The 16,843-nt window shown below is 39.6% G+C and overlaps 1 protein-coding gene across 1 annotated transcript in view; it reads left to right on the forward strand.

Annotated features, from left to right (window-relative positions):
• The window catches only part of KLHL20 (kelch like family member 20), an 81,988-nt gene that overhangs the window by 36,559 nt on the left and 28,586 nt on the right, over window positions 1-16,843 (forward strand). Inside the window, exons 5-6 of the mRNA XM_007480796.3 lie at window positions 907-1,001; window positions 8,029-8,144. Of these exons, the coding sequence (XP_007480858.2) occupies window positions 907-1,001; window positions 8,029-8,144 (211 nt within the window). The remainder of the gene's footprint in view (window positions 1-906; window positions 1,002-8,028; window positions 8,145-16,843) is intronic.

Below are 16,843 nucleotides of genomic sequence, written 5' to 3' on the forward strand. Positions count from 1 at the left end.
TTATATTTTGTTAAAAGGGACTATAGACAATGAGGAAATATCATTAATCAATATGTATGCACCAAATAATATAGCACCCAAATTTCTAATGGAGAAACTAGGAGAATTGAAGGAAGAAATAGACAATAAAACCATACTAGTGGGAGACTTAAACCAACCATTATCAAATTTAGATAAATCAAATCAAAAAATAAATAAGAAAGAGGTAAAAGAAAATCTCCATTCTTTTGTGACATTTGTAGATTTTAGAACATAATATAAATTATAATCTAAATAGTCTGAAATTGGTAACATAAAGATAACCATAAATATCATTTCTTTTCAACAACTTAGAAACCTTTATATTCTTTAGTAGTGGGGGGATGGCAAAGAAGAAAGAGGAACTAAAGGGATGATATGGAACCCAAGTAATTGCAGGATAGAAAACATTTGAGAACCACCATTATTAGTGTAATTTTTAATGGGATAACTAGATTTTATCTAGGGCTGCTAATTTTATTTGATTCCAATTGCATAAGCTCTGCTGAAAGTTCAAAATGGCCTTCTTAAATGATATAAGGTACTTGAAGTAAAGAACTAGAATCCATTATATTACTATATCCATATAACTATATTGATTGTTGGGAAATTTTTAAAATATCTTTCTAATTTGTGGTTTTACCACTGTGGATAGGCTCTCCTCTGAAATAAATCATAACCCCTTCATGTTTTCTCAATTTTTGTGATTCTTGTCCATGTCCTTCCAAAAATTTTTATTACAGGGCAGCATTGCCTTTTTTTCACCATTTCCAATTAGATCAAAAAATAATTGAAAGCAAAATTGGAGAGCATTCCTGAATCATGCACTCAATTGGATGTCCTACAGATTGTAGACTGGTATCTTTAGTGGTGTTTATTATCTCCTAGGTGCTGCAGCATGTTCGTCTACCATTGCTTAGTCCCAAGTTCCTGGTGGGAACAGTAGGCTCTGATCCCCTCATCAAAAGTGATGAAGAATGCAGGTAAGAATATCCTCTGTCAGAAAGAAACCAAGAGATGGGCATTTATACTTTTTCCTCTTTCTCATATTTACTTTTACTTCTTCCTGAATCCAAGACATTTTTAATAGATTTTTCTTCTAGGATAGAATTAAGAAAAGAAGGCTCAGAAGGGAAAGACCGAACTTATATTATTCCATTCTGTTGGTTTTTGTGTGTGGTGTTTATTGACATAGAAGTGACAATGAAATCTAAAGGTAGATTTCTACAACTTTAATAATAAATGCTTATTGAATGATGAAGATTTTAAGCCAATTTAGGATTTGAAGTGATAATTCTCTGCTAAAATATGATGAATATAGTTTTCTTTAGGAGAATTACTATCGATTCAAACTTTTTGTTCATTGGGTAAACACTTATGAAGCTGACCTATATTTTAATTGAGTCCAGTCTTCAGGCATCCATTCATCATTTACCAACATTCTTAGTACCATAAGAGATTTCAAGGAACCATAAACAGTGTTCCAAAGGAAATTCATATCCATTAGAGAGCTCGGCCTTCAAACTAGCAGAAGCACTAAAGAGCCTGCACTAAAAGAGACTTAAATCTATTATAGATCTAGAATCTTAAGGTGCCATAGTTATTAGATGGGCCATGTTGGTAAAAACTTAAGGATAGGTAAACTGATAGGAAACCAGAATGTCTTCTAAGTGTTTATTATTTTTTGCCTTCTTAGAATATGGTTATGGAGCTAGAGTTGCCTTGAAGGAGATGCAGTTTCATCAGAAAGTGTGAGCCCCATATAGCCATAGGTACTAGAAGAATCAGAGATTATGGGAATCAAGTGCTTGTTTACATTCAGGGTATTTTCTTTGGGTCTCATTCTCTATTATGTTGGAATGAATGGTCTCAATCCAACCTGAAAGAGCCAATACCAATTATTCATTGACTCTTAGAACTCCCTGACATATCCACCTATAACCGGTATCTCCTGCTTCTGAGTTTTCTTACGGACCAGCCATGATATTGGGGTTGCCTCCCCATCATGTGTCATCGCAGGATCCTCAAGGGCAGGGGCTACAATCAGACTAATCTGTTCTTATTCTCTGCTGTTACAAGGGAATCACTTTAAAAAACTGATATATATTAATTTAAGGTCGCCAAGGAATCAGCTATGTAATTCCTAAATGAAAAACTCAAGTCAGCCGTCAGCTTTTTTTGGAGTTTAATTACAATAGGAGTAAGAAAGGAATTAGAGATAGAGAGAAAAAGGGAGAGAAGGGAATAGGGCTTAAATACCCCTTCTGTTTAGGCTGGACCAAAAGGCCCAAGCCCTTAGATAGCTGGGGCAAAGAAAAGAGATCAGTCCCTATTACTCACGTATCCAAAATGGAGAAACAGTCTCAGAGGCCCCCACCTTCAGCTTCCTTCAGAGTAAGCCTTCTCAGAGCCCAGGAACCACACCGACCAAAACCTCAACCACCTCCCTGAGTCTTCAGACCCCCTATCTTTAAGGAAACCCTCCAAGTTGCCTCCCCTGAGTCCTCACATCTACCAATCACTGTTCATCAATTTCCCTGTCAATGGAGGCTCTAGCTTAACCCAGGACCGCCCAGAGGTTTCTGGCTTTTGCACATGTCTGTTGAAGGTCATATTTTCAAATGATTAAATCTTTACTCCTTTGCTACAGCCCTTTCTAAATCCTGTTAACTTGAGTAGGGTAGAGATTGGAATAATTAAATTTTGATCTAGGCTGCAGCCCTTACTCAATCCTATTAGGACTGAATAGGGTGGAGATTGATTCCAAGTATCTCCATTGTATCAATTCTAAAATCAATCAAGACTCAAAGAAATTCCTGTTCTATGCTTAAGCATAGGTCAAAGACCTTTCCATTGTTCAGCAAAGGGTTTCTGTCCTAAAGTAATCTTAAGAAGGGAAGAGAAAGAACCTCCCATGCCAATGGGGTTCCCATTCCAATAGACTATCAGTAAGAAATTTTCCAAGTATGAAATATCCCATTGGTGAAATTTCCAACATTTATAAGTCTAAGGAAATTTGAGGTTTACACTGGCAAGCAGAACTTCCTGTTTCTGTTGCCTTTATGCCTGTGATTCAGTCACTGATTCAATCATTAACACAAAAATCCTTTCTATCAGACATTTATCATTGCACTTTCATTCCTATCTACCTCAGCTCTATTCCACAGTTCAGATCCTATTCCATCTTGTCTTTTGAAATTCTTGTTCTTAAGGGAATTAACAAACTCCTCATCATCTTTATTTTCTTCTCCACACATTTTCTGTTGATAATGGAACACCTGAATCCCTATCCTATACTCAGTGTTCCTTCTCTCATAACTCCTTTCATAACCAAGAAGAATAGGCAAGCTCATTGCTATTTCACATCATTGGTTTGTTATTTTTCACATAACTCAACAACTTTTTTGAGATTCAGTCCATCTGCATCCATGTTGGTGAAGCTTGGCACATGTGCTAAAGGGGACTTCTCATTTCCCCCTCTCTACATGCACCTGAGGACATTTCTCCCATGACCCACCCCTCTTCCCAGCAGTCCAGTGGGAGTGCCTCCTCCCTCCCCTGTCTGGGGTAAGACCAGGGCAGGGGCTCATATACAGCATGAGGGTTGCCGTTTAGGCACCCAGTCTCTAAAGGTTTGTCATCATTTCTTCAAATCATCCCCCCTCCTTTCTCAAAGTGTTCTAAACTTGGCTCACTGTTTTCCACTCGGCCATAGTTCCTGGAAACTTAAATGTAAAAATTAATGTCCTCTTAAGCACAGTGACCTCCCAGTTGTATCAAGGTATCTTACTGTGCAGAAAGAACTGCATTTAAAGCCTAAGTCCCTAAGTTCAAATTCTGATTCCTAGGAAAAGCTATCTTTATTATTTCTCAGCCATTTGCATTTTGTTTCAGACCTTACCTCTCGATTGAAATTCTGTTCTCTAAGGTTACCAGAGCTTGATGGCATTTTTTTTTCCTTCAGTGCCTTTGATACTGTCAATTACCCCTTTCCTTGGGACACAGTTTTCTTTCATGGCTTCCATGACTTTACTGTCTCTTACTACCTACCTGTTTGACTCTTCCTTTGTCTTCTTTCATTTTTTTTTTTGACTCTTACCTTCAGGGACCAGCTGGGTGGTTCAGTGAATTGAGAACCAGGCCTAGAGAAAAGAGGTCCTAGGTTCAAATCTGTCCTCAGACACTTCCTAGCTATGTGACCCTGGGTCCAGCCCTTATCACACTTCTGCCTTAGAACCAATACACAGTATTGATCCTAAGATGGAAGGTAAGATCTATAATTTTTTCTTTCTTTTTTTTAAACCCTTACCTTATGTGACTTGCCCAGGGTCACACAGCTAGGAAGTGTCCGAACCTAGGACCTACCATCTAGGCCTGACTCAGTCCACTGAGCCACCCTACCTCCCCCCCCCCCCCCATCTTCTTACATTTCTTTAAGTTTTCTTTATTATAAACTTGGCAGACAACATTTCAATAGAAAAGATTATAAACGAAACTGAATTTCCATAGTTTCAGGGGGGTTTTGAGTAAATTTTAAATTTAACACAGTAGTAACAAAACTTCCCTGCTTGTGATACTTTTTTAACTCCTATCTGCTTTCTTCTATTATTTTTAATGTTCTATTGATGCTTTCTTTTTTTGCAACACTATCACTGCTCATCAACTATCCTTACCTGGATGAACTATGGTATAGGAATGTGGTGGAATACTGTTATGCTATGAGAAATGATAAAAGGGATAATTTCAGAAAAACTTGATAAGACGTATGAACTGGTACAAAGTAAAGTGAACAGAACCAGGATGACAATCTATACATTATTAAAAATAACTACCTTTGAAAGATTTAACTCTAGCCAACAGTGATCCACCATAATTCCCAAGGACTCATAATGAAACATGCTATGATTGAGTGCTAATGTATTTATATGTATTTATACATAGCTAATGTGTTTTACATGACCATACATATTTGTAATGAGTTTGGGAGTGGGGTTGACTTCTCAATGGATGGTGAAGGGGAGGGAATTAATTCAGAACTGATAATAATATTGAATTTTATTTAGCAAATTAACTTGAATTTGCTTATATACATAAATGTTTCATTCTCCCTACCCCCACCCCCTTTGTGCAACAGGGGCAATCTCATTTTTGTCTGTGCATCCCCAGCATGTTACATTTATCCCTATTATTGTCATCTTAGATCTCAAGCTGTATTAGGATTACTTTATTTCATCTCATAAATAATATGACTTATGGTCCATATGTTATATTTTAAATTACCTTTAAAATCTAAAAAAGCATTAGAAAAACTAAGAGAGATAGAACCAAGAAGGCAGGGTAATATTTATTATAGGAATAAGGAAGCAGTGAAGTCAGTTCCCTTCTGCAAACTCCTCCAAACAAATCTTAAAAATTCACTGTATTGAATCCTCTTGGAGAAATACAGAAAATGTCATAGAGTCATTTGTTTATCCCAACTCAATATAGAGCCAGACAAAAAGTTTTTGGACACCAGGGATGGGTCAGGCCAGGAACAGGTCATTTAGGGAACACTAGTGCCCACAGAGAGGCTGTGCACCAGGACAATAAGAGTTCCCAGACCTGTATGAGGGCACCTTCAGACCCATGCAACTGGAATAGGTGCCAACTGACAGCTTTATTCTTCACCCAACTCTGGGTCTCAAGTCCACAGTAGGACTAAAAAAGATACTGGTGCAGGGAGTAGCATTTCCAGGAATGGACATCCTGCACTGTTTTTTTGTTTTTATCATCATTTTAATTTTTTAAAAAGTAAAAGGGGTTTTAAATTTTTTAATTTATTTTTAAACTTTTACCTTCTGTATTAGAATCAGTTGATTCTAAGGCAGAAGAGTGGTAAGGGACAGGCAATTGGGGTTAAGTGACTTACCCAGGGTAATACATGTAGGAAGTATCTGAGGCCAGATTCTAATTCAGGACCTTTCATTTCTAGACCTGACTTTCTATCCACTGAACCACCTAGTTGCCCAAAAAGGTGATAAATGAAACGACAGTACTAGATTGGGGGTGGGAGGGAGACACAAAAACAAAATGAAATGAGAACTGTAGAAATAAGAATTGGAAAGAGAATTAACAGCTTGGTGCAAGAGGTATAAAACCTTGCCCAAGCAAAAAACTCCCTGAAAATTAGGATGAACCAAATAAAAAGCATTGACTTCATGAGACAGTAAGAAATATTAAAACAAAGTCAAAAGGCTAAAAAAGTTTATAGAAAATCTAAGGTGTCTCATAGCAAAAACAACTGACATGAAAAACAAATCAAGGAGAAAAATAATTACGTCTCATTGGACTAGGGCAGCTAGGTGACTCAGTGGATAGTACAACACACCTAGAGTTGGGAAGATCTGAGTCTAAGGCCTCAGACACTTCCTAGTTCTTTGACTCTGAGCAAGTCACTTATCCTCAGTTATCTAGTCCTTAATACCAACCACTCTTTTACTTGAAACAAATACTTGTATAGATTCTAAGATAGAAGTAAGGGTTTAAAAAAATCATTGAATTTTCTGAACATCAAAATCCAATAAAAGAACCAAACATCCTCTTTCAAGGAATCTTAAAACTGGGGGCAACTGGATAGCTCAGTGGATTGAGAGCCAAGCCTAGAGATGGAAGGTCCTGGGTTCAAATTTGGCCTCAGACACTTCCCAGCTATGTGACACTGGACAAGTCACTTAGCCCCCATTGCCTAGCCCTTACCACTCTGCCTTGGATACACAGTATTGGTTCCAAGATGGAAGGTAAGGACTTAAAAAAAAAATTTTTTTTTAGTTAAATTAAAAAAAAATCTTAAAACTATCCAGATGTCCTAAAGCCAAAGGGAAAAGTAGAAAAAGAAAAAACCCATCAGTCACCCCTTTAAAGAAACCCCAAAATGAAAATTCCCAGGTATATCATAACTAAAACGCAGAGCTCAGGGAAAATACTGCAAGCAGTCAGAAAGATTTCAAATTCCTGAAAGCCATAGTCAAGATCACACATGATTTAGTAGCCACCACTACTCTGAAGGAAGAGGGAGCCTGGACTATGATATTCCAGAAGGCAAAAGATGTGGGCTTATAGCTAAGAATAATTAACCCAGAAAAAAACAAGTATAATTCTACAGAGGGAGAAAATAGACCTTTAATGAAATTCCAAGCATTTCTGATGAAAAGACAAGATACTCATGTTTGGGTACTGAAATAGAAGTAGGTAGTGGGAATTAGAGGGAGGTTAGTTCATCCTAAGCAAAATGAAGGACAAACAAAAATATAGCTCTTTCGTGTGGCAAAAAAATTGGAATTTGAGGAGGTACTCAAATTGAGAAGTAGATGAGCAAGTGGATGAACACATTATGGTATAGTACTACTGTGCTGAACTCTTTATCAGCATAATGACCAAGAAACATTACGGAGAACTAATGATGAAATATGCCACCCAAATTCCTGATAGAGATGAAGGATTTGGAATGCTGAATGAGAAATGTTTTTTGGATAAGGCCAGTGTGAAAATGTGTTTCTATTCACTACATATTTATATGGATTTGTTTTTCTTGTGCTCTCAGTTGGCAGCCAGGGTTTGGATAGGGTGAGAGAGTGAAAATGTAGGTCATGGCTGATTAAAACAAAATATGTTTAAATAAAAGAATGAACTGTGTAGACATGTCAACTAATATATTGTACACATATAGCACATCCACTTTTAGTTTCTTTTTATGGAATGTTTTGACCCAAACTAAGCCTTTTTATTTTAGAAAGGTTCCTATTCATATTCCAGCTAATGCTGACCAGAGAAGATGAGTTCATAATGAACATAATAACTAATTCACAGCTCACAATGTGACTTGCACTATTGTTCTTAAATTCTTTAATAGTTGCTAACATTTGTGACTTTTATAGATGTTTGATGCTTGTCATCAAATTATATTCCTAAATCATGTTAAAGCTTGATAAGGTTACTCAGACCTTTAAAATAAAATTATCTTTCTTCTCCCAGAGACCTAGTGGATGAAGCTAAAAATTACCTTTTACTGCCACAAGAACGACCACTGATGCAAGGACCAAGAACACGTCCACGAAAGCCTATTCGATGTGGAGAGGTGCTATTTGCAGGTTTGTGTCCAATGCCTGTGGCTGTGTGATCCACCTTGAAATACTCACTGTGTGTATTTGCATGTTTCCCAGTGGTACCAATTGTTACAGGAACTATGATTTGAAAATACTAGACAGAAAGAAACCACCTGGCTAAGTATTCAAACATGGTCTTGCCTCCATTTTAATAAACTGGTATTGTTATTTGGAATGTCAGAAATGTAGGGAGGATCAAGTTCTGGATAATGAATAGACACTATAAAAATTCAGAAGAAATTGTTCATAACCTAGAATGCCATTTGCATTTATAGAAGCTTTACCTGGCCTAATAAATGGAATTGGTTTTCTACCTCCTAGTGGGTAAATGTACTTAACTTTGGTAAGTAGAGAATTAAGAATGAAAGGATATGGATAATTTTAAGGTATATTTTTATTAACTTAAGTAATTAGTGAATTACCCTAATTTATTGTAGGGCTTTTTCTGCCCAAACAAAGAAATTTGTGTGCTTTCTTTTAGATGCAGAATAAACACCAACTCATTTATTTGTTAACTGTTCTGTTCTATTTTCCTATTCAAAAACTGAATTGTCCTTAAGCACAAGTCAGGCCAAATCATTCCCTTACTTAGTAATGATTGGTTCCCATATCTGTCACTATGAAGAATTATAACTTTTTTTACCAACACATAGCACTTCTATTTTTCATCTCCTTGCCTTTTGCACCTGCAATCTTCTATCTCTAGAATGGACTTTCTTCTCACCTGCATCTCATAGAATCCTCTCTTTTCAAGATGCAACTCAAGCACCACTGTTTCCATGATGTCTTTCTTCATCCTTTCCAACTTCTAGTACCGGCACTTCCTAATACTTTCTACATTCATTTTATATTTGATCTCTATGCATTCTGCATATGCTTATATATGAAATGCCATCCACAATACAATGTAAACTCCTTGAGCAGAGATTTTTTTTCCTCCTTTTTTGTCTATATCATACTCCTGGTGCAGTTCCTGGCCAGTAGTAGGCATTTAATAAATATTAGTTATATGATTGGTAAAGAAGGAGAGGTAACAAAGATAGACTACTCTTTATAGAAGGTAATCAATAAGGAGAATTGCTTAACAGTAGCAGAGTTAAAAGAAAGGTTGCTGCTTTTTAATATATTCATAAGAGCCTATGGGCACACCATCCAACAATGCAGACAATAACCAATATTACTCTTTTCCATGAAAGTTTGCCATAGGAAATCTGCCTAACATGCTGAGGTCCTACCCTCCCTGTTTTCTCTTAACATTATGAGGATACCATAGTAGAAGAGAACTGGACTATTGTTAGACCTCACTCTTGCCAAATTACCATCCCATTTTTTTGCTTATGCATTTCTTTGATGACATTGCTTCTCTGAAATCCCTGGGGTTTTGTTGTTGCTGTTAATCTACTCATCCCCACCTCCTAAAGAGTAATACTTTCTATTTTCAGTTTTGTTCAGAGACCATAATAATTCATGACTTTCAACTATAAAACAATCAACGTTTATATACTACTTGCAGAGAACTCAATTATTACATTGCCTCATCTGATTCTCACAGTAATACTATGAAGTAAATGCTATAGATATGATTACCATTTTGCAAATGAAAGGATAGATACCTTACTCAGGGTCACACAAGTAATAAGGATTTGAGGCAAGATTTTAAATTGGGTCTTACTGATTCCAACTCTAGTGGTTTATCTACTCTACCACTCTGCAGCATCACAAAATATCTTATTTGCCCACTTTAAAAAATGTACTATAAAGAATGGGTATTTAATAAATGCTTGTTGAATAGATTAAGCAAAACTTCACTTCTATAATTTTTCAAATTTTATCCAGTATGATCTGCTCTTGCACTTTGCCAATTACTTGGACTATATAATACTTTTCCAAATATAGTTAGAAAGTATATTTGTTCACCTCAAACCTTTAACTTTTGATATTGTCACCTCACTTATTTTTCTGAATAGCACCTGTCAAGTGTTTAATAAAACAGTTCATCTCAAATCACTGAAACCAAATCCTATGTATAAATAGCTATATATATAGTAGTCTCTCGGTGACTGAGAATGACGATTGTCTTTGTGCATTATCATCTATTGATGTACCCTCATGTGGCTTTGGAGTCCAAAGACTGAGGCGCACAGTTTGTGGCACATGGGGCCTGGGACGCCAGTTGTTACAGGAGGTGCGGTTGTGGCCTGGTGTCGGCGTTCACGCGCAGCGGCAAGACGTCGACGTCACTCATCTTCAAAGGTGGTGGCGGCATGGTTAATGTGGGTTCGCCAGCTGCTTCTGTCAAAGGCAGCAAGTTCTAGTTGCTTTGGTGTAATGCCAGCCCACTTCAAGTTGGACTTTAGCTGATCCTTGAATCTTTTCTTTGGTCGGTCTTGTTTCCTGAGTCCAGCTGACAGTTCACCATAGAATACCTGTCTTGGTATTCGCTGTGGGTCCATGCGGATGACGTGTCCAGACCATCGTAGCTGGGTTTGGAGGACCATGACTTCAATGCTGGTGGAGTTGGCTCTGTCGAGGACTTCCTGATTGGTGATTCGGTCCTGCCATCGGATCCTCATGATTGACCGGAGGGAGCTTTGGTGGAATTGCTCCAGCTGTTTCATGTGCTTCCGGTACAGTGTCCATGTCTCACAACCGTACAGGAGCGAGCTGAGGACCGCTGCGTTGTACACTTTGAGCTTCGTCGCAGTGCTTACACCTCTGTGTTGGAGGACTTTGCAGCGCAGCTGCCCAAGTGCCTGACTGGCCTTTTGGATCCTGGCATTGATCTCGTGGTCTGGGGACCCGTCGTTGGCGATGGTGCTGCCCAGGTACTTGAAAGTGTTGACGTTAGAAAGCTGCATGCCATCGATTGTAATGCACGGCTGGCTAGTTGGCCTCCCTGGTGCAGGTTGGAACAGCACCTCTGTTTTGCTGAGGCTGATAGTCAGGCCAAACAGTTTTGTTGCAGTGGAGAACCTGTCCACAATGGTTTGGAGATGATTTTCTTGGTGGGCTATAAGAGCACAGTCATCTGCAAAGAGAGCTTCCAGGATGAGTGTCTCTGTTGTCTTTGTTTTTGCAGTCAGGCGGTGATGGTCAAATAGTGAGCTATCCAGTCGGTATTTGATGTAGACGCCCAGGTCTAGTTCCATCACAGCATGTCGTAATACTTGGGTGAAAAATAGGTTGAATAGTACCAGAGCGAGGACACAGCCTTGTTTCACGCCATTGGAGATGTTGAAGCGATCGGGAGTATCTCCATCAGATAGGACTTCCCCTGTCATGTCGACATGAAGGAGTTGGATCAGTTTGACGAATTTTGCTGGGCAACCGAGCTTGCTGAGGATCACCCACAATGCGTCCCTGTTCACTGTGTCGAACACCTTTGTCAGGTCTATGAAGACAATGTAGAGACTTAGGTTCTGCTCAAGGCATTTTTCCTGCATTTGCCTCACCATGAAGACCATGTCAATGGTGCTGCGATCTGGTCAGAAGCCACATTGTGATTCAGGCAGGTTCTGCTCTGAAACAGATGATATGAGTCTGTTGAGTATAACACGGGCAAGGATCTTTCCAGCGGAGAGTAGTGAGATGCCTCTGTAGTTGTCACAGGCTGCTCGTGAGCCTTTGTTCTTGTATAGGGCTACGATGGAGGCATCTCTGAGTTCTGGGGGCATGTCTTCCTCTTCCCATATGCTGGTCAGTACTATGTGGAATGCCTGGAGCGCCTTTCCATTTAAGGCCTTGTATACCTTGGTTGGGATCCCATCTTTACCGGGTGCCTTGCCTGCACTCATTTGTTTAATGGCTTTTTGGACTTCCTCTATTGAAGGAGGGGCATTAAGTTGGTCAATGGAGCGGTTTTGGGGGATCTGGTCAAGGGCGCTTTGGTCGACTGAAGAGGGTCGGTTGAGAAGCTGACTGAAGTGTTCTTGCCACCTGTTGCTGATGCCTTTTTTATCTTTTATGAGAGTGTCGCCGTCAGAGGATAGCAAGGGAGTGGTGGTGGGTTTTGATGGCCCATAGACAGTCTTGAGGGCACTGAAAAATTGTTTGTAGTTTTTCATATCAGCAAACCACTGGATTTCTTCTGCCTTTTTTTCCCACCATCGATCTTGCATCTTCCTGATCTCACGCTGCGCTGTGGCTTGGAGAGACTTGAATCTGTCCTTTTTAGGAGCAGAGTTTGAGTTATTTTGCCACTCCATAAAGGCAGGGCTTTGCTCACCCAGCATGTGAAGACTGCTTCAGTTGAACAGACGGAAGAAACCAATAAGAAGGTTCAACGGCTGAGAGGGCAACGCAGTGAAACACTGGAGTGCTTAGGGCGTGTTGGAGCACAAAGGACAACATGGCCATCCAATGCAGCTGAGAAAGTCTCCAGACGTAACAATTTTTTCGTGCCACTGGACCCAGGCTTCCAACGCCGAGAGAATGGGACTGTCTCTGTGCATCGGCTTTTCCACTTAAATCTCTTTCATGCACAAGTATCTTTGTGCACACTCATCTATCCTAACCCCGTCCACCCTCTTCAAGACCTGCGGCGATGGGGGAGTGGCGACGCAACAGGTAGAGGTGACCACACTAGCAGTTGTAGTCACGATCCTGCACGTAGGCGGCCCACGGACCAGTGGTCGCTCGGCCCTGTGGGCAGCAGGGACGTTCGGCAGCATCCTGGGCGACTGAGCAGCCCTCTCTAGAACAGCACTGCTCATCCTAATCAAGGGAGGGGACTAGAAAAGGTGTCCCAAAAATTGCCTGCCCTACAAACACCCGGTCAGCACATCGCGACTGGCGGGTCATCCCCTTTAAGCGGTCAAAATCAAAGAAAAAATACAAAGAAACTCCCATTAGGAGCATGGAACATCAGGACATTACTTGATAGAGAGAATACCCCAAGACCTGAGAGAAGAACAGCTCTAATCAGTAAAGACCTGGTGCGATATAACATTGACATCGCAGCCTTAAGCGAAACACGCTTACCAGAAGAGGGATCACTCAGAGAACCCACCACTGAGATACACCTTCTTCTGGAAAGGTAGAGCCACAAATGAAGACAGAATCCACGGTGTTGGCCTGGCCATCAAGACCAGTTTGCTCAAACAGCTGCTAGACTTGCCTGTGGGCATCAGCGAGAGGCTCATGAAGATCCGTTTGCCTCTCAGCAAAGACCGGTATGCCACAATCATCAGCGCATATGCCCCAACACTGACCAGCACAGAGGAGACCATCGAGCAGTTCTACTCTGACCTGAGTGCCGTCCTGCACTCAGTGCCCACAAATGACAAGCTGATACTACTGAGAGACTTCAAAGCCCGCATTGGCCAGGACCATGAAAGATGGAAAGGAGTACTCGGCAAACACGGCGTGGGCAAAATGAACAACGGCCTACTGCTACTCAGCAAATCCTCAGAGTTCAAACTCACCATCACAAACACTGTGTTCAGAATGGCAAACAAATATAAAACAACGTGGATGCACCCAAGATCAAAACAGTGGCATCTCATTGACTACATCATTGTACGCCGGCGAGACATCCAGGATGTAAAGATCACCAGAGCCATGAGAGGAGCTGAATGCTGGACAAACCACAGATTGGTTAGAGCGACTCTTCAAATGTGCATTGCGCCTCGCCATCCAAAACGCGCCCAGACAGTTCACGCATTTTACAACGTGAGTCGTCTTAGAGATCCATCTTATTTGCAAACATTCCAGTCCTACCTGGACAACAAGCTGTCTGCCAAGGGACCACTCACTGGAAGCTCAACTGAGAAATGGAACTAGTTCAGAGATGCAGTGAAGGAAACATCAAAGGCAGTCCTAGGCCCAAAACAACACAACCACCAGGACTGGTTCGAGGAGAACAACACTGCTATTGAAGACCTATAAATAGCTAGGATCTGGTATAATCATGTGATCATAGATTTAAAGCTAGAAAGAACCTTACAAAGAACCCCTTGTGTTTTTAAGCCCCCAATTATCACTGGTTCCCTGATTCTCTTGGGGAAAGACTTTTTCCCCATTTTCCTATTTGTTGTATCTTCTCCTCAGAAGAGCATAGTGAGTGCCTTCTCTCATGAAACTACTGATCCATTCTACATAATAGCTTCTTTTTTTAAAAACCTTTTCTGCTGTCTTAAAATCAGTACTATGTGTTGGTTCCAAGGCACAAGAGTGGTATGGACTAGTCAATGGTGGTTAAGTGAATTGCCCAGGATTACAAAGCTAGGAAGTATCTGAGGTCAGATTTGACCTCTCATTTCTAGGCCTGGCTCTCTTCCACTGAGCCACGTAGCTTCCCCCTTGCCTAATAGTTTCTTAATAGAAGCTACCTACAATACTTTGTTTTTTTATACAAGGTTGAAATTTCTTCAGGTCTTTTAAAAATTCTCTTCTTGAGATAGGATGCTTCTTGTAATACCATTTCTTTCCTTCTATATGCTCTGACCCCCTAAGTTTTTTCTTGTTATAATGCCATCCTTTACCATTCTCTCTATCTCCTGGCACACTGGGAATAGATTTCCTCAAAGAAAAAAATTGATGATACTCTTGTCATGGTTCCTTGATTTTTTTCTCTTTCCTTTTCATCTTTCATACACATCTCAACATTTCTTAGGGAAAATAATTGATATTAAATTCTCTCCCTCAGCCCCTCCTCTGCTCTCCTTAGAGTATATATTCCATTCTTCTTTTAATGTTGTTCTTATTACTCCTATTTCAGATACTAAACTGTTAGCCATCAATTTAGCTTCTACTGAATTTCCCAGCTTCCCAGTGTTCTAATGTTTTATCAGCTCTTGTGGTTGTTATCAAACTGCAGATGATCTGATTTAGCCATAATTTCTTTTCCAAACCCCAGTCGTCCCACTTCACTAACTACTGTCCTATAAATATATTATTTTATTATTAATTAATTAATTAATAATTAATATTAATATAGTATATTAAATAAATATATTAAATTCAACATGTCCAAAACAAAACTCATTTTGCTCCTCATTAAGCCCACTCCTTTTTTCTGATTTCACAGTTTCTCCTGAGGTACCACTATGCATATGGTATTCCATATTCAAAACCTCAGAGTTCTACAAGACTATACACTATCCCTTTCCTCCACCCTCCCATATCTAATCACCTTTAAAATGGACTTCAAGAGGATTTCCTCACACTGTCCCCAAAGAAGAGTTAATCTGTAATGTTTTCATGTTGCCTTGGGGCTAATGTTTCCTGGTTGATGAGTGAAAATGAAAATTCATCTCACCCAATATATCTGACCATGCTTAACATGAGCATGCATAACACCTATCCATAATCCCAGATATCTTTCGAACTATTCTCCATCTTTTTCCACTTCTTGCTCTGCAAAAGGTAATCAAATCAGCACTACTTTTGCTTTGAGAAGAGATAACATTTGACGGCCATCACTTCTGTCCATTCCTGTGACTTCCTGGAGCAAAGCTACCCTACCTAGCCATCATTCCATATAGGTGGTGTCCCCCTCATTTAGATACTAGCACCTTGAGGACAAAGATTATCTCACTTTGTGTTTATATCACCAGCACCTAGAATAGTGAATGTTACATAGTAGATACATAATAAAATGCTTTTTTAATTCATTTGTTCATTCTACCTCATTGGCATATCTTGCATCTGTTCCCTCTCTCCACTCACATAACCAGCACTATAGTTCAGGCTTTTATATCCTCTCACCTATATCCCCAACTTTCTGATTAATCTATCTTCCACACAGCTACTAAAATCATCTTTCCTAAGTGAGTCTGACCATGTCACTCTCCTGATACCATCATCTCCTTCACTTTAGGCTCCAATAAAATGATAAAGAGATGGCTCTTTTTCTGGCCAAAGTCAGCTCCCTTTACTTGGACTCTTGATCCTCTGTCATCCCCTCTTGTCCAGCAATTTGTCCCCATCATAATTTCTTCTCTCTCTAATCATCAGTTAGAAATTCTAAACTAGTGATTGTTTCGTTATTGACTAAAAAATTTCTCCATCATAAAAAGACTCCCTCCTGAGCTCTTTAGTATTTTTTAATGTACTGCCTTTTGGGCTTTTTGAACTGGATGCCCCATGGACATCTAATACAATGTGCCCAAAACCAAACTCAACATTCCTTTCATTCCCTTTTAGAGGTCCTGGATTCCCTCAAGACTTAAGCACAACTACCCCTTTCTACATTATACATACCTTTCTGGATTCTCCCCACTCCCACTGCTAGTGCCCACCCTCACAAAACTATCTTTTTTTCATTTCGTACCTTTTTTTAATGTCCTTATCTGTGCCCATGTTATATCTCGTATTATAGAAGGTACTCTCCCCAAAGCTGATTGGCTTACTTTTCTATCTCTAGTCCCTAGCACAGTGTCTGGCATATAGAAGGTTCTCATCAAATGCTTGTTAATTGACTAATGAAAAAGAAGAACTTGGGATTTAGAGACAGAACTTGAATATGAATCACAGTTCTGTCCCTTACTGCCTGGGTAACCTTGGTCTAGTTCCTTTTTTTTTTTTTAACCTCTGGCCTGCTAAGGTCCTGTCCCTAGTTTGATCCTATTATTTGGGAAATTTTCTAAAGCTATATTTGGAGTTGTTTTTTTATAAGATAGCATTGTACATTTTTGAGACTCTCCTACCACCTTCCCTGAAATATTTTTCCAAAATTGCATTCC

This window comes from Monodelphis domestica, chromosome 2 (assembly GCF_027887165.1).
Source record: "Monodelphis domestica isolate mMonDom1 chromosome 2, mMonDom1.pri, whole genome shotgun sequence".
NCBI lineage: Eukaryota > Metazoa > Chordata > Mammalia > Didelphimorphia > Didelphidae > Monodelphis > Monodelphis domestica.